The following is an 18,637-nucleotide window of genomic DNA, read 5'->3' as shown; positions in this document are numbered from 1 at the left end:
AAACTAGGTGGAGCAAAGTACTTTTCGTCACTGGACGCCAATATGGACTATTACGCTAGACAAGTAGCGAATGAAAGCCGAAAGTACTCCGCCTTTTGTACACCATGGGGAAAGTTCCAATACAAGAGACTGCCGATATCGGTGCACGACAATGGCACTATTACCCTGGACCAAGGACCAACGCAGCAGCGAGTGAACATTCGTCGAGTGTTTCCGTGCTAATGAGCAGTCATAATGGGGGCGAGTGACAAGGACGTCGGCCTGAGGATGCTGACCGCCATTGCAGCTTAAGTTGAAGTTGCATTTTTTCTATTCTTTCTTTCTAGGTTCTTGTTCCAGTCGGAGACAAGACACGACACAAACTAACAGAAATACCAGTCTTGAATTAACCCTGTTCTAAGCCCCTCTGCGAGCCAAGGGCATATCAGGATATCAACAAGAGAACGGTCCAATAGCTGTCGTTAGAAGAAGACTACAAGCCAAGGCGTATCACGTCTTTATGGATGGGATTTGGAGGGTTTGTGTCGCTCCTACACATCCGTTAGCTGCGAGACTTTATGATCCAACACTAATAGCTCCAATTGAGTCCTGCACTGGACCGTATCTTGATCTTTATCGAATGGAACCAGACCCACATGTGGCGGAACACTGGAATATTGAACACACGAAAAGAACCAACGACAGTATCCCAGTCGAGAAATTTCTGCCATATTCTAAAGTCAAGCTTAATGGAGTTGAATACCATACTGTCGCCGATCGTTGACTTTTTAATGGAGGAATATGGAGCTTCGTACTTAAGACCTGAGAAAAAAATAAATGAAAATGTTAATTGATTTTTATCGTTAGATATAATTAATATCTTTAAGAATATTCACGATACAGCTTGAACAGTGTCAACGAGAGACCCACAACGCCGATCACCACACCTGCACCGAGCATAAGCAATGGACCTGCGTGTTCACGACTAATCATGGGGCCTGTGGACTGCAGCAGGAAGAACAACGCCGGCATAACGAAGATCAATAATGACCCCGACACTGAACCCACGATACTCAAAGGGATCTTGACAGACGGCACGAAGATACTGCACGTCAAGATGAGAGTCAGACTCAGCACTGTGACTCCAATATACTCCTTGTACGTAGCCTCATGACTAGGAGTCTGTACGCCATTCTTCACGCGCAGATACACACTCAAGACACACGAACGGAATGGCCACATGGCAATTGGAGTCGTGAGCACCAACGCCAGGGCCATACACAACTGTCCAATCAGCAGAGGAACCTTCACAGACTTGTGTTGTGCCACATAATCCGACGAGAAGTTGAGCAAGATATTGTCCTTGGTCTCCGATCCAAACTGCAGATATCCACAGAGCGAAATGACTTCGTACAGTACAAACGCGACGCTGATAGCTCCAATGACTGCTCGGTTCATCCGGGGCAACGTCCGGTCTTTCAGTTCTTCGTACACTGGCAACGCCGTGTTGTGGCATGCAAATGCAGAGATTAATAGCGTCACTGTATACACACTTCCCGGATCAATACGGACAGCCTGCACACCTTGTCCAATCGACGCTGTGTCCGCATTATACACAGCGAGGAAGGCCACTAGAACGAACGCCACGACGTAGCCGATGGACAGAATAGCGAGGACAGAAGCCAGCCACAGTTTGCCAATACGACGACTCAGAGACAGAGGGAACACGACAGTTGCGACCAACGTGACTGTGATCGTCCACTTGTCTTGCGCTGATACAGAAAGCACAGCCGCGCACAAGTCCGTGACGAAAATCAAGTAGCTTACGAGAGTCCCAAACCCCCCGAAGATGAAGGTAAACTCTGCCAATCTGGTGCCAAACGCGCCCATAGTGAAGTGGCCGAGACTCTCGTAGGTCTTGGCGCAATTGCTGCCTGCTCGGTCGCTTGCAGACAGCAGTAAATGCACGGAATATCGCGTAATCATAGCGATCGCTAACATGATGGCGTTGCCCAGCAACCATCCGCTCGACGCGATGGCGAACGGCACTGCGAGTGTTCCCGAGCCTAGTATGGTGTTGGTTAGAGTGAAAGTAGAGCCCCAGAGCGAGCTCGTACCACGCGGTTGCTCCTTCGGGGCGTCAGCGGGCGTCGTCTTGTGCACGTCGATGGCGTACGATGGCTCGGAGAGAAGGTAGTCGGACTCCTTCGCGAACCCCTGTACTTGTCCCGACGTAACGCGTGGACTGGCCACATATTCGCCCATGGAGACAGAGCGTGGCGCACAGTCGCATTGGTGCTTGAGTGTATCGATGATGTCACGCGAGCCACGCTTGACGGGTGAGAGCGTGATGCCACACGTGTGCGCGACAGACAACTGCGGCTCCATTAGTACAGGTCTGACGGGACGAATTGGTTGCGGGGCCATTAGGATGAATGTGAAGCTCTTATAAGAAGAAGAAGAAGGATGCCACACTCTCACTACGCTGCTGTGGCGGAGACGACAAGTTGAATAGTGAGCCTTTTTCGTCGGCAAGCGGTTAAATGCAGTCCGACCACAGACAACGACTTGGAGTTTGTATGTGACGTTTGAAGGTGACCGTTCTATGGAGAAAGACTCGCAGAGTGATGGTGAAATCTGCACTGCATTATAATCGTGATGTCGCATCACGGCCGACACTGCGAAATTGAAGACACAGCCATTAAACTGTCCAAAGAATATAGCGAGTGGACTACTGCGGTGTACATGCTGCTGCAGGATGCAATTGGGCTGGAATTGCCGACGGCATGGATCGCAGGATGTGTGTTGAAGCATAGCGATGCATAATAGCCAATTGGAGTTAAAATGTTTTTATTCAATCACGGAGCTGTCAAGTCGAGATTTGTGTGACAGACCAAAACGAAGCCATTTTATTTGGTACACGTCACCCCAGTGTAAGAATTTGATTGACTATTATCCTTGTAATCGGATTGGATGGAAAAGTCTATTTTCGGCCTATCGAGTCTTGACTTTTAAGAGTTTCTAAGCAATTAGTTTACGTCATCAGCAAGGTCGATCACCGAAACGGAAACTCTCGGAAATTGAGAATTGCGTACATTCGATACGCTCACTGTGCTTTTATAATGGGGCTAGCTCATTGGCGAACTCGATGAATTGGTGGTATTAATTAAGTACTCAAAACACGTCTGAACAACGCAAGAGAGGTCAGTTGAAAATTATTTTGAGATAACATTATCGTGTGCTGATTTGTGTAGCCCGGTTAAAGTTTATTTACTTCGATAAACTTTAATGTCACTTGCTGCTCAGTGAGCTGTGCTCACCTTTCGGAGGAAGGGGGGGGGTAAATGCAGCTCATGGTGGCATACGTTTCACGGTGCGTGAGAATTTCGGATGTCGACTCCTCTTTCTCCTACTCTATTAATTATTGGCATTTTGAGACTGTAGCTAGCACTTTTCGAGCGATTAATGTGTTTTATAGTCTAGAATACCTGTATTAAGTGTTCATTATTGTAAAAGAGATTTAAAACATAGAGATGCTCGTCGAGCGACTCCCCAAAGCCTCCTTGCTACGAAACTGAGTATATAGGGTGGTAAGCAATGCATGAATATAGTAGGCCACTGGATTTTTCGCATGAATAGGCCGTTTGAGCCACTTTTCCTGGATCTATCTGTAAAGTATCATCGTGACGGAATACCTGCGACCAGAAAACTCGCGGCGGGGCGTTAATGCATACCCGATGTACTTGTTTCTTATTAGTTAAACAGTGTCAATCCTGCATTCCTAGTAACTTACCAGTATTTGCAAAACTTCTTCTGGCACAGCACGACATTCGATTGGCTCATGTTCAAAAATCAATCTCTAGCTAATCACGTCCTAGTTCAATGTGTCAACGCATTATCGAGAAGAATCTTGACTGACAAAAGATTAAAAAAACGCTAATCAATGACATTATTGGTATCAATGTGTGCATGAGTGGCCAAAACGAAAGGAAAACGTTCTATTTCTCAATGTCGCTTTATAAGTCCGCAGAATAGCACCCTGACCCCTTCGTAAATTTTAAACAAATTATAAAAAGTGCTTTTCGATTTTTACGTTAATACACCAGCGAAATGATAAGGTTCGTTCTTCAACCGGTCACACATCGTAGTACCATTGGTATTTGTGGATTAATGTAATGCAAGCTATCAACTTGAGAATACCAGTACCCAGATTTCTGCACTACACAGATATCTGGCCAGCAATAGGTTGTTTCTGCCTCGTCGTTTTCACTATGACATTCGTAAATAGGCACTGGGGTGGTCCGCTGATTCATCAGAAGACATTTTTTGCGGCAATGTAGATCCATCTGTAGGGAAGCGAAGCAAACCAAGTATTTATGCTACTCATTGATCGGGACGAAAACCCCATGCGTATCTAAAGGCTATAGTCTTACTGTTGCCCAGTTGGCGGTCTATCGGTATCGTGGAAGCGCTGTGTGCGTGGCACGCTGCGTGCACCTTCCTTGCTCACTGTTCGGGGGCTGAAGATGATGAAATGTTCACCATGAAAGGTGGCCATCTAATATGTTTAATTTACATGTTTTCTTTTTCATTAAAAGCCTTGTATCCATGAGGCGCGATGCCTGGTACTGGTGAATTTTAGCTGATCCATCGCAGACCAAAAGGAAAGTATTAAATAGGCCACTTCGTAATGCGACAAAAAAAGTCGACGAACAACACACAGTAGCGAACAGTTATTTTGAGAGTAAAAGCTGAGTCAATGAGGCGTAACAATGCTGCGTGTTCGGGCGAACACGAACGTACCAACGCTAATAACGCGGCTTTGATATTGTTGCAGTTCGTAATAGTCTCTCCAAAGAATATGGCGATGACATTAAATTGGTGTCAAATTTACAGTAAATGACATCACCAATTACGGGCATGTACATGTACTGGTAAAGTGTGTGTGCAGGTCGTACAGTGTACGGTACTTCGACGTAATAAGTAAAAACGGCCCATAGCGTAGTCCTAAAAACAACGTTAAGTACGCAATTGTTTAAAGGAGTATCTTCAAACCCTCATCTTGAATTATTCGACACCCTTTGGCAGGCAGCTTGAGTCATACAGTAGGCAGTAGAATTTACACGTTAGCAGTGCTATAATAGACTTTTTGGTATCCCTTTTCACAACATTCGACAGTTGCGCGGTCTTTAAGGCGTTATTACTGGAGCCAGTATTCGTTTCTATCGCAGTCCCTGACGTTCAATGGGGTCATTGCCCTTTGGTAGTTTTCCAGGAAGGCAATATGAATACTACAGTAAAGTCTTGTAGCATAAATGACTAAAAAAAATCAATCATTGTAATTTTAGCGTGCGTGAATTTACAGCGCTACTGGGGCTCTCACAAAATGTGGCACGAGCCTTGCATGGGTAGGAACCGCGCCGGTCGGGGCAGCCGCTGTGAGTAATTGCAGTTGAACAGCATTGATGTCGACCCGGTGGAGTTGACGCTGACGCTACAGGTGGTAGGAGATTCCACGAGCATCTCCAAGTATTGGACTCGGCGACCGCTGCCTTCCAGGATACCAGTAAGGTAGCCACCGGTTCTGGACACGCTATATGTGGGGTGCGACTTCAATTTTACCTCCATCACGATTAAAACGAATACTAATCTGAAGGACAAGTAAAGGTGTTCGCTACTAAGTGCCGGTCTTAACCAGAACGCCACAACTAGCCTGTATCATTGACTCGTCTGCGATGCAGTTTCCTCCGAGTTATCTCCGGCAAAACACTCCTTCACCACTCAAGCCCACCGCCACCATAAATCGGATATATACCTCTGGACTCCCCAACGAAGAAGCCCAGACGCCCCAACGAAGTTCCTTCACGCTGATTGGCTAGATTTCCATAGGTTTCACTTTTATTTTTAGGGTGGAACGAAGGTGCTACTCGGGCAAGAAAGCAGTCGAGCAAAGACGTTCCCTGACAACAAGCTGCCGGCATGCCAATTGACTTAGTCGGTGATTATGGGCATTTGGAGGTTGCTCTACATGCCATTTTTCCGTCTGCAGATGTGGGTGGGAAATTTGTATCTGCTTTTGCATCTAATTCCAACAAGAGTGTACGCCTCGCGAAAAACAAAGGCAACTACAAGCGATGGGCGTGCACGGCACTAGAATGTAAGTGGTTTGTATCGCTCGCACGCAAACGCATTAGGAAGGACCCAAAGAGTACCCGTAAGAGACCTGAGACTTCGCTGAGGCACGTCCCGGACAATAGCTGGTATATTTCGAAGATGGATTTGACCCACATGCAGTGCTGCTCCAGTACCGCCAACCCGACTGGAGACCAAATTGCCCGCATGCCTGCTTTCCGTGCTGGCATTGTTGAGGGTCACAATACCTCCAAAGCGCGAATTATTAATCATTTGAAGCAGGTGGAAGGTGTGGACGTATCTAGGAAACATTCCGTGCTACATCGTGTAATTAGTGACGCATTGAAGAACATGGAGAGTGATTATATTAATGAATTCCAAGCGCTACCAGCTTACATGGAATTGTTCGCGTCCCAAAATCCAGGATCGAGAGTGTGCTGCCAATTAGATAGTTTTGGTAGATTTTTTCGCAGCTTTTTTTGCATTGGCTCTGTGGTTCGTATTCAAGATTCACTACTTCCTGTTTGGGAGTGCGATGACACTCACATCAAGCACCCCCGCTACAATGGAATTTGTGTTACCTTAGTTGGCAAAGACGGTAACAAGAAGATTATTTCAGTAGCAGTTGCTTTTATTCACAAAGAAACCATTGACAACCTCGTCTGGTTTTTCTCAAACTGTATTGCTGCTGGAATCGCTATGCATGATCGACCTACGTTCGTAGATCGACGTAAGCAACTGTCTGCACAAGCTGTTCTGGCTCGCGTCGGTCTGCGGGTAAATCTAAAGTTCTGCGCGGTCATATCCGCTTCAATACTGTCGACAAGTTTAAATCTGTGCAGGTTACTAAAGACAGTGTCAACAAACTCATCACGCAATTGCAAAAGTCCACCACTGTTCGAGCATTCGAGCAAAACGTTGCTGCCATAGAAAAAGCATTTCCTACCGGTGCTGTTAGTGGTTCAGGCGGGCAACGGAAAGAGTAGCATGTTTGGTCGTACCTGCGTAGCATACATCCGATCAATTGGACTGTAATTGGTAATAGTACATTGAGTGCTGATGAACTCAATTGGCTAGAACAAAACTGGACAAACGCACCTGTATATGGCACCGCTACACCGTTGTTTGGCGTTCGGTCTACTACCGGCGTGGAAGGCGACAACAACGGACTGTTATGGAATCGCACTCGTAATAATCTGGTGTTTCGGACACTGCGTGCATACTGCTTGCGCGCTCTCGATACCCGCAACAAACTGTTTGCAATAGCAAAAAAATGGATCAAATCAAATCACGGTCTAACACCTCATGCGATGACACTTTTTAATAAGGAAGAGAAACTCGTCACAGAACTCGCCGTCGTTCACGCGAAGCTGTCGGAGTTTTACGTCTTCAACCCATTTGATCGATCAGACGTAGCATCTGCAACAAAGATGTACAAAGTAGATATGAGCTCAGGTAAGTGCGAGTCGTGCAGAGTGTGAGAGCAGCTTCACATACCCTGCCGTCACGTACAAGCTGTCTTGATCGAATTAGAGCGGCAAAACTCTGGGGCAGTGCCTTTATATCGCACCTACGAATATTTTCATCAGGCATATTTGGCTAGAACAATCCACGCAGCTCTAGCCGAGATGGACATCAACTTACCAGTCGACAATATTTTAAGGGCAGGACCTACTGTTCTCCCAGCTCCAATTTATCGTCAAGCTGGAGGGGCCCGCAAAAAGCGGAATGCAGACATTCAGCATGGCGAAAAACGGATCCGTAGCAGGGGCGAGGAGTCTGGTCCATCTCGATCTAAAGCAAAGCTGGATACACCGAACGAGATGCGACCGTCTCAATTAAACGAGCATGACGACACGCCTTTTATACAGGCGTTTTTCAAGTCTCAGCCATCTGCAACACTGCCACAGCAGCGGCCCACATATCATTGCAGTCGGTGTGGGCTAGATGGGCACAATATAACTACTTGCACGTACACCGGGCAAGAAGAAGAGGGAGAAGACTCCATCTCCCCGGGCGTGTATGTGCTTGGGATTCCACCGTTAGTCAGCTGCGGCGCTGTTCATCCAACACAGGAAGCTGAAGAAACTTTAATTCTAGCACGCATCTATCACGAGTAGTTAGCAAGATCACTCCGAGTGGCTAGCAGAATCTAAATGACAACTTACACGCTTTAGTTATGCTTCATACCTCGCGAGATTTCGTTTTGCATCAGTTTACCTGTAGCGTGCAAGCAAAAGCATTTTAGTTTTCACCACCTCTTCGGCATCTTCACTAGCTCGTGAACTTTACAGACTCACCACGTGATGGCGCGCTGCATCCCGACGAGGTGCGAGATCCTCATAGTGCAGCACCTGCTTGACTGTAAATGACCTCACCGAGTCATGAATTTGTTAGCCAATCAGCGTGAAGGAACTTCGTTGGGGAGTCCAGAGGTATATATCCCCATAAATCCCATATTTGGGACGACACGCTTGAGATGGTGCAAAAGGAATGCTAAGTTGCAGGACTGACAGCCCCGGTGGCACTGGTATTAAAGGTCCAGACTGTCAGGAGTTTATCGGCGAAAACGACTCCAGCTTTCGCTGCACCGTCGCTAATGTCACAAATTGCTTTGCAGAATCATTTTTGTGTCCTTGGCAAAACACTCGACTTGTTGTGGCAGAGCCTCAGTGTTTCGTTTGCAGTTGCATACATTATTGGTTTCTTTTGCCAAATGGCATCATGTCCAATCCAGCAACAGAATCTACCGTTACTTCAAGAGTGAGATTATTTTTTTTAACGTTAAATTATTCGTACAGCACTTAGATCCATGAAACACATAGCGGCATTCATTCTGTCCGCACCCTGGACTCTTCGTCGCATCAGGCATTGTCTCTTCCTTCTCGCAGCTGCAGCTGTAGGTGTCGATTGTCGCGCTTTAATACGCCCTTGAGCGTTGTCGTGACGTTCTTCCAGCGCTGACCCAGCTTCTTCCTATTCTGATTGTCGTATGCGACCATCGCGCTCTCTTCATTGCCAGCGCCATGACCACAACTCGAGGTCGTAGTACCTGCAATTATGGCTGCGGCCAAAGCCTTCCAGAAGCGCTTTTTCTTCATGGCTGACGCAACTGCAGGCACCATTTCCGCGCTTTGTCTCGCGCTCTCTTCCTCTTCCTCTCCCGAAGGAAATTTGGCTATTTCGGTGGATACGTGACTATGCCAGCGAGAGAAGGCCGAGGCATCTGGCATGTAGAGCTGCACGCTGGTTGCTGTTGTAGCGTCACGGAATAGTAGTTGGCGGCCGTCGTTGCCGTCGTCCAGTGCCGTGACACGCATTCGCACAAGTAGACTCTTAGCCGACGCGTCCTCGTAGCGATAGAGCCATAGGATGTTGCCACAAAATACGGCAAAAACTTTCGTCCAGCAGTCCGGGAGTGCCACGGCGTCCCGTTGCCAGTAGACCCAGTCACTAAGTGGCCGTTGTAATTGTACGAACACCTGGAGCGCTTCAGAATCGGCGTCAGTCTCTTGGCTGACGTCTGGATCTTCCTCCATGGAGTCGCTGCCACTGGTCATCCACGTGGACCGCAGGGACTCGCTGCGCTCGCATTTTAGAGGTGAAGATACTTTTGGTGTGTTGCAGTTGCGGTGGCTTTGATAACGGTGCGATCTTCGCTTGCAGCGGTTGATCGGTGTTGCCACATGGCGCCGACTGAGAGTGGGGAACGCCATGGCAACTTGCAACTTGCCGCTTGCGCCCGAATGGGTCAATTGGGGAATGGCCACACCAAATGGTTGGGCTGCCAACGTGGCTGAGGAGGGTGGCGCGTGTGGGACAGCTCAAACTTTGAGCCAAAGCGCCGGCGATAGCCTGGCTGCTGTGATAATCGGATCTGATAACGGCGTCATGTCCACTTAGACGCGTGGTGATTGGTCCATAGTTTAAAATTCTATTTATGCCAGCTAATCATCGCACGGAAATTGAAAATAGAAATGTGTTTCCGGAGATTGTCGACACAAAAATGGTTTGCCTGCAACTCCACGGAGTTTGCAATCCCATAGATGCAGGTCGCTCGTGTTGACTGAAACGCCAAACATATATCAAGAATGCTTTACGTCTCCGATGCCCATGTGCGTGCTTGATTCACACCGTCGGAGACTTTGGCGTGAGATTTGCGCGGTAGGAAACGTGTTGGTCTCAAGATCGAGCTGCTCTTGCGCTATCCGACTTGGTTGGAGCCTTCAACTTTGCAAGTCGGACGCCATTAGCCTACGCCTTTGCCAATCGCCTTCACCTCCGACGGCTAGTGACGCAGGTAAGTGGAGATCTACAGCGATCATGGGACAATTCGACGGAGCCGTCGCTACATGGCTGCCCACCGTGGACCCCTTCGATCTTTCGTCACTGATTGCAGCCAGTAAGTTGCTAAGCAACGCACTACACAACATTTAGCACTAGTGTAGTGGCTATATCAAACCTCCTCGCATGCAGCGATCGCCACAGTTTGTAGGCGGCACTGAACCTTGAACACGCAGTTTTCAAAGCCTTCGGCATTGACGTGACCAAAACATGACTGCTTGTCACTGTTACTATTGCTTGGTGACAGCTGCAACACTATCGCGATTCGTTTTACACTTCGCCCATTATGACTCTGGTGTCTCAGAACACGGCAAAACTGCACGGTTCGGCATTGAAATAGAAGTCAGCTGACTACCACGGCTGCAGCTTAAACGGTTCGGCGAGTCGCATGCGTAGATCAAAAAGAGCTCGTTTCGAAGTGGCTCGAAGCTGCGATGGTGGATACTACCAAAGATATCGTAACCAACCAGCAATCACCCCCCCCCTCGACTAATTTGACGTGGAATGCAGTGACCGATTTCACATCGCTGGAGCAGTGGCTCAGGATCAAAATTACCGTACTTCGTATTTACACTGATAGTCATACGCGCGTCGTTCACGTCTACGTCTACTTACCCATGTTTGTTACTCCTTGAAAACATTGAGTTGTCTACTCTTCTTGATGGGCGTCGTACATGAATTTTTCCGTAGCTCATGAATCCTCCATCGCCTCACAAATTGAACCACCGCATCCATGCACCTTGTCCTCTTGGTTATGCGATTGCTATCCTCTAGTGTACCTCTGTAGCTACTTCAACGCGGGAGATCGCGTACGTCCAATCTTGGAAGAATGCTTCCGTCAGGTCGGCCGCATCCTTTAACCTGGAGCTCCGACTTTCGAACGCAGCGTTTTCTCTCACGCAGAAACGAAGCTGTTCACCGCTTGGGTCGATCACACACAGCATTTGTCCATCTTCAGCAAGCTCAACGTCCGCGACAGCAAGCTGTACCAGCAAATTATGAGGAACCGATTCTTCTCGCTGGAAAAGCCACAAAAAAGCGTTATGTAGTACAGCAAACGCTTTGGTCCAGCAGTCTGCGGCTCGTGCAGGCTCGCGCTGCCAATATACCCATCCCGTTAGCTGCATTGAAGCCACAGAGGAATGATTTACCGTCTTCGTTGTGCTGGCATGGTGCGAGACGCTCAGGCTCATGCTAGGAATGTAGTCTGACCACTTGGGTAATGACAAGCAATCGTTGAAGCAGCAACGGCAACTTTAGAGACCATCACTCGTTTTCCACGTTGAACCTAGACCATCACTCATACACGTCAAACGAAAAAAATGGGTATCCGGATACAGTTGCCGCACGAAGCAAAAATACATGCAAAGTCAAAGGTGTTTGTTGTTGTTGATATCTCTTTTTCTTCTTGTGATGCTGTTTCTTTCGCTATGGTACGACTCGACATTATCAACAACTTGCACCTCTCCCTCGTCGCCCTTTGCTGCGGTCCTCGAATATATTTGGCGAACGCTATCTCTCCAGTAATAGCACTGAAGTTTCGCCGGCTAAATGACGTGGCAAAAAACTATAGTGTGCTCTCCAAGAGCCCTCTCCACTAAATAGTACGTGTGTTGTGTTCTGCACCTAAATGTCACAACAAAGTGATAAGTTTTGCAATTCATGACACAAAACTCCCAAAAAAACTCGTGCAACAAACTTACCCGTCGGCGTGGATGCACTGGTGCTACCTGTCTGCATCAACAGATCTTCCACAGAAGACGCTGCTCTCCCCACACTTATACTGTTGGCAGCATTGCGTTTGTCAGCTTGCGTCCTCCCTCCCCGACCGCTATCTGACGCACCTCGTGATGTTGCAGTCGCGCTCGTTGCCTGCGACTTGTGACGATGCTGAGACTGCTGCGAACTGTTAGCTGCTGCAGCGATGGCGGCAGCGAGTTGCTGCTGTTGTTGCTGTTGCTGCTGGAGTTGCCGTTGCTGAATCTGTTGCAATTGTTGCTGTTGCAAATGAGCTTGTTGCTGAGACTGCGTATTCTGTGCCATCGGGTAGTATAAAGCCTGTTGAGGAACAATCTGGTTCCCTACGAGTTGGTAGCCTGGAATTCCGGCACTGAACGCGCCATTCAACGCCTGATACTGTTGCTTGGCTTGTTGCTGGCCTCGCATTTGTATCTGAGCTTCTAGTTGCACCTGAGCGGCGCGAGCTTGAGCGTTGGCAATTGCTTGCGCCTGAGCGTGTGCCTGAGCTTGAGCTTGAGCCTGCGCCTGAGCTTGCGCCTGCGCTTGAGCTGAATGTCGCGACTGCGTTGAAGTCATTTGTGGCATACTCATCCCTTGAGACATATGAGGGATCGAGAACGAGCCAGCCAGATACAAATTCGGGTCTGCAAACATGGCAGTTGCAGCGTTGCTGTTCTGCACCAAGAGCGTGGCTGCTTGTTGACTCGCCGATGTGACAGTCGATGGTGCTCTGCTCGATCCATTGACTGCTGCTGATACTGCAGCCGTCAGCGTCCTGGAGGTGGCCGAAGTGGTCGCAGTAGTCGTTCCGGAGCTTGTTGCACTATCCGAAGTCGGCGTAGAGGCCGTCGACGCTCGTTGACTGGACGCTGCACCTCCACTAATCAGTAGCGACGACGTGGCTCCTGCTCTCCGCATCGTCCGGAATTTGTCCTTAAGTTGCACGTTCGATCGGTCATTAAACTGAGGGCCCAGTTCCTTGTCTATAAGAATAAGCGACCACACATTTCTCTGTCCGTTGTACTTCTTGACTCCTTCTAGTAGTGCTCGCTCTTCAGTGGCAGAAAATGGTCGATACTTGCGGTGGTTCTTCCGGTTCTCTGTGTACGCTGCGAGTTCCGGTCGAGTCTTGATGAGTGTCCGCCATTTGTCCTTCAAGTCCACTCCGCTACGGCCATGGAACAAGTGGCCGAGATGAGGGTCTCGCAGGATGGAACTCCAAGGACAACTGTCGTCTGCGTACCGCTGGACGCCCAGCACGAGCGCTGTCACTTCGTGTGGACAATATTTTCTCCGCTTTCCTTTCACTCGTTCGCCGACGTTTTCGCAGGCAAATTCCGGCGAGTTGCGAGGGAAAGCGTAGCCACCTCCAGCTGTGGCGCCGCCCGCTGTGGCTGCAGCGTTGGCTGCATTGGCAGCAGCTTGCACGGCTACGGACACGAGGTTGTTTGCCGTTGCGCTCTGGCCTAAAGTGCCCGACGCTGTTCCCATTGTTGGCGTGTACTGAAGCGACTGGTTCTGTATTTGAGCTTGCTGTTGCAACTGTTGCAATTGCGCTTGTTGGTGCAACTGAAATTGTTGCTGATGTTGGAGCTGTTGCAGTTGCAATTGTTGCATTTCCGCTTCTTCTTTTAGTTGCAGCAGACGAGTTGCCGATGGCTGCGTCTGTGATGCGGCAGTTGCTTGCTGGCCACTCACAGCTACAGAGCTTGCCTTAGATGGTGCTCGTGGCATCGTGTAGATGAACAAAGGGTCGGAAGCCTGCAACATGGGGCACAAGTGGCAGCGAAGAGAAAGAGAAAGTTAGTTGCGGAAGGCAACATCTTCTATCACACGTCGCGAAAAAAATCTCGACGCCTTCAGTTAAACGACAGACTTACCTCAACACTCAAGTTGCCCCTTCCCGCGGCGGTTCTGTGTCAGCTCGGGTTGTGGGCGTCTGCTCGAAGAATGCCGCTTCAGTCACCTATACACTGTTTTCCCCTACTCGTTGGTCACTGGAGCTGGTTGCTTTGTGCCCGGCTGGAGCGTTGAGACACTGGTCTCTTTCACTCTCTCTCCCCTATCGCCGTTTCTCCAGCAAGCCAGATGCTCCTAAATATACCGCGACAAGTTCTGTCCTCGTTGCCGTCCTCGAGCCAAATAGATCGCGCTACGGGTTCTGAGCAGCGCAACAAGCAACTGTTGCCTTTTATGCGCGTGCTGGGCTTTTGACGCGCGGACAGGAAGACAGCAGCTCTCCGACCAACCACAAAGTCCTCCTTGCCTTCTGCGTGGGCAGGAGAGTAGTTGCACACAGTTGCGCTGTCAGTGGTGGTGAGACACACTGGCAAGTTGAGACGCAAAGGCAGCTTGCTCGTTTCCTTTAGTGCTACTAGCTGGAAATTTACCTTTTCACTCGGGACTACTTGCCGTTGTTGTTGCTGCACTCGTACTACTAGTTGCGGAAATATAAATGTGAGGCTCTGTTGGTGTTAAGCAAAGGGGGAAGATGTGGCAACAGGAGTGAATGTCAATTTGGAGAAATCTCAATGAAAAAAGCTCGTCCCAGCTGGCTGGGAGCGGCAATCCCACGTGGCAAAACAACAGCAATTTGCCCGATGTTCATGATCATTTGTGCCGTACCTGGAAAGCTGCTGTGTTCGCTGGGGTGTCGGCGTGCGCAAGCTACGCTCTGGTGCAGGTTACCGCTAGGCTGGGTCTTCTGCAAGTTGCCGCTCGAGTTGAGTTGCCGCGCACGGGTTCGAGCTTGGGCCGTGCGTTATTCAAATGCAAAGGAGAAAGCCCCCAATCGCTGTATCGACACGCTGTGCTCGAGCAACATACAAACGAACCGTCAAATCGATTTAATCATTGCGACACATTCGGAGAGAATTGATTGGAGGAGAAAAGGTAGGGAAGGGTGAGGGCCAGGGGAGCCAGACTCAAATGCGCCCCTGCCAAATACGATTGCCAAATTTAACAGGGGCAAGTTTCAACGATGGATATCCCATCGAGGGCATCCCTGTCGACGCTATCCGTTGCAGCAGTCACCGCGCAGCAGGATGATGAGGATATGGACGTCTCCTTTGCTGAGACGATCGAGCATCTGGGCGGGTTCTCCGTGCTGGGCGGTGCTGTGCTGCTGCTTTTTGCTGTCTACATCGCGCTGGTTGAATGGCTGCTGCCGCGTGGACGACGGTTGCATCAGCTCCGAGGCACTCAGCGTCAGATAAAGTCCAGGCACAAACGCGAATGAATACTGCAGAGTGGAATAGTGGCAAACACGTGGCGACACTGGAGAATGCTGCCTGCGAGGAGAAATATAGAGGACGTGATAAAGCTGGGCGGCGACTTTTATTGGTTAACGAGTGCCAACTTGGTATTATAGTGCCAAGCGAGGATGTGTTGAATCCGCTGGTGCTGAAGCCGATGACGTTGAAATCTTCCTCAGCTCAGTATCGGTAGTGGGAAATCTGTTTTGGATGGGTATGCGGCTGGAGCATGTAGCGTCCTGCCGCCTTTGCCATTGTAGAAGAACAAACTTGCTACCAGTACTCTGGTTGCCGACAATACAATCTACTGCGATGAAGGTGTCGTTGGTACACGATTCAATACAAGCAGTACTTAAACTGTAAGGATGACTGTTCACATGAGTAGATCGTCAGCTCTTCCCAGCTTATTAATACTGTATCGTACAGCTATGCATGTATGTGCCTCCAGATAAAGTGCTGCATCGTTGGGCTCAAATGCGCGTGGAAGTTGAAGCGACCAGCACTCCTTTGCAGAAAGTGCACTTCTCCAGTTTCTGGTTGCGGTTGTCTGCAGGTTTCTCCGTGTATTTCTGCCAATCCGTACATCGCCTTATCAGATTTCATTCAATCGTCGCGCATTTTGACGACCTTTCGGCAAACGGGACCTGAATGGTAGCCATTTTGTTAAGCGGTACCGCAACAAGCGAATAGGGGACTGCACAAATTGCAGATTACAGCACTGGCGATAATAGATCGTTTATCGCTACATGTACTTTTGAATTGGGATCGGATTTAATATTGAGAAAAATAACGTCTTAAAGTTTTTGGCGCTTATAATAAATTTTTATTGTCCGCTAATTTGACGCTTTATATCGGTTTCCTTAATACCCTCAATAACTCATTTCCATAAAGCTAAGAAATGATGCCTACAGTAAGAGAATATTATTATACTGGTTTGGTTTGCCACGGCTGCAATAATTTTTGAAAGTTAAGAACCTTTTCGGTTTACTACATAGAAGAAAGGCGATAACGTTGTATAGGCTTTATATTGGGAGAACAGTTGACTTTTGTGTTAGTTTAAAAAAATAGCATTTCGTTATCAGTTCAAATATTTTTAGCAATTAGAGCTGCAAGTTCTTAGCCCTTTCGTTCCCCATACATTTTTAATTGTAAATACTACATACTTTTATCAAGATAATTTTGTAAAAACGATGCTTAATGCCACGTTTAAGGTCTACTTCCGAGCCCTTTTTTTAAAGAAATATCATTGGTATTAATTTTGAGATACTTTGGGGAAACGTGACATAATGCATCGTTTTGCAACATTTTCAGGTAACAGATAAGTGCCCACAGCAATATAGCGCGATTGTTACTCAGTCGAAAACACGCCCACACACGAGAGGTATACTAAGTTATAAGTGATGAAGCCCTCGTTGAGGCAGCATGCATTTACGTCTAAAAGCTCTCGAGATTGACGATCAATCTATTTATCATAACTATATTAGCAGCACACTAGATCCAGGTAGTAGCGATAATGGCCTATGCAAACCAGTCCTTACCTGCAAAGCACGTAAGTTCTGCAGATATGAGAGCAGGATTGAAGATGAACCCATCTAACTGGTCGCTGCTCTTAAGAAACAACACAGCAAACCGGTGCGTTTGTGCGAGCACTATTGATAACCGTGTTGCTATGGTGGGTTAATTGGATCAACAACAAAAAGCAGCAATCAAAGCCGTGCGCTCGCACGGAACAGCTTCGGTTATTCGAGATACACACCCGCCACTTGTCATCCAAGTAAAACGGCAGTAGTTATGAAGCTTAGTCAGAATAAACGACAAAACAGATTATACTTCTCGCGTTGAAGCTGTGGATAATCGCGTGAATTATCGAAGATCATGGTTTTATGAGCTCGTCTTACCGAAATTCGACCACAGCTTGCTAATCAACAATCTAGAAATCTAATCTCGTCTTACGGATGACCTCATGAAAAATGCTAATGCCGATGGTGATTGTTCAACTTTGACCTTATAGTAATTCATGTTGATAAGGAAGCATAACTAAGTTACTATTAGTAGATGTGAGGAACCCGTCGTATATTGAGAAGTGAGAGGAAGCTAACTACGTTCTACTCGTACCTTGCTTCTTCCTCTGGCCATTCATCCTCACACCTTATTCAGCAGTAGTCCCATCCGGAGAGCGGGCGGGCGAAATGCCACTATACCGTAACCGTGGTTACACTCGGTTACAGATCTTCTTCTAAAACTCCTCCTCGCTCGTCGCGCTCGCCAGCTACTACTCCAACATGAAAATCCTCCGAAGCTCGTCCAATCTGGCTGCCGAAAGCGCCTTCGTGAGAAGGTCGGCCTTCATTAGTCGTGACTCCACATATCCTGGTTTGATCACACCTCGCCGTGCAAAATCGCAGATGAACTTGACTCGGATGTCTACGTGCTTTGCACTGGACATACTGTCTTCGGTCTCTAGCTGCCTGATGGCGGCCTGGTTGGCCATATACATGGTCATTGGCTCTACCACCGCAAACTCCAGCTCCCTAACGAGCTCTCGCAGTCCAAGCAGCTCACGTCCGACATTTGATGCAGACGTAAATTCTGCTTCCATCGTGGATACCAGTCTGTTTTTTACATATCCACTGCACGATGGCCCCGTCGAGAGTGATCACTCCGCCGGTCACCGACTTCCTGTCGGCCTTATCCGCCGCGAAATCCGCATCACTCCAGCTTTCCAGACAGATCCGTCTTCCACGGGCTGCGTCTACTCGCATTTTGAGCTTTCGTTCCTTTGTCTGCTTCAAGTACCTAGCGATCCGCTACGCGAGCTTCCAGTCGTTTACGGTAGGCTGATGGGTGCGTCTCGTGGCCTTGTGGACCGCAAAGCTAATGTCTGGTCTCGTACAGCGAGCTATCCATAGTAGGCTGCCGACGAGAGACTGGAAACTTCGTACTGTTGGCTCTCCACGCCCTCCTGACTGCATCAACAGCTGCGGTGCTCCTTGTTCGGCTTCGTTCCATTCTTCTCCGATTGGTGCGCGTACTCCGTTTGCGTCCGCGAGCCCGTACTGCTCCAGTAGCTCTTCAATCGCAGCTTGCTGATCCAACGAGTAACCGTCCGATTCATGAAGCTCTACACGCATGCCCAAGAACTTTCGTACCACACCGAGATCCTTAATGGATAAAACACTCATCGCTTG

The 18,637-nt window shown here is 48.4% G+C and overlaps 3 protein-coding genes across 3 annotated transcripts; all 3 read right to left on the bottom strand.

Moving 5' to 3' along the window:
* Window positions 1-861: 861 nt before the first annotated feature.
* Window positions 862-2,406, bottom strand: PITG_05151 (Amino Acid/Auxin Permease (AAAP) Family; the record flags this gene model as incomplete). The annotated part of the gene is made up of 2 exons (XM_002998801.1): window positions 862-2,089; window positions 2,156-2,406. The coding sequence occupies 2 exons, from the start codon at window positions 2,404-2,406 to the stop codon at window positions 862-864; spliced, it is 1,479 nt and encodes a 492-aa protein (XP_002998847.1).
* Window positions 2,407-8,157: 5,751 nt separating this feature from the next.
* Window positions 8,158-11,096, bottom strand: PITG_05150 (uncharacterized protein; the record flags this gene model as incomplete). Its single annotated transcript, XM_002998800.1, has 5 exons — window positions 8,158-8,190; window positions 8,412-8,473; window positions 9,164-9,907; window positions 10,391-10,533; window positions 11,071-11,096. 5 exons carry the CDS (start codon window positions 11,094-11,096, stop codon window positions 8,158-8,160), a joined length of 1,008 nt encoding a protein of 335 aa, XP_002998846.1.
* Window positions 11,097-11,711: 615 nt separating this feature from the next.
* Window positions 11,712-13,793, bottom strand: PITG_05149 (uncharacterized protein; the record flags this gene model as incomplete). Its single annotated transcript, XM_002998799.1, has 1 exon — window positions 11,712-13,793. The coding sequence occupies one exon, from the start codon at window positions 13,684-13,686 to the stop codon at window positions 12,082-12,084; it is 1,605 nt and encodes a 534-aa protein (XP_002998845.1).
* Window positions 13,794-18,637: the final 4,844 nt, after the last annotated feature.

This window comes from Phytophthora infestans, genomic scaffold (assembly GCF_000142945.1).
Source record: "Phytophthora infestans T30-4 supercont1.7 genomic scaffold, whole genome shotgun sequence".
NCBI classification, from domain to species: Eukaryota; Oomycota; class Peronosporomycetes; order Peronosporales; family Peronosporaceae; genus Phytophthora; species Phytophthora infestans.
This window is presented reverse-complemented; position numbering and strand designations above follow the sequence as displayed.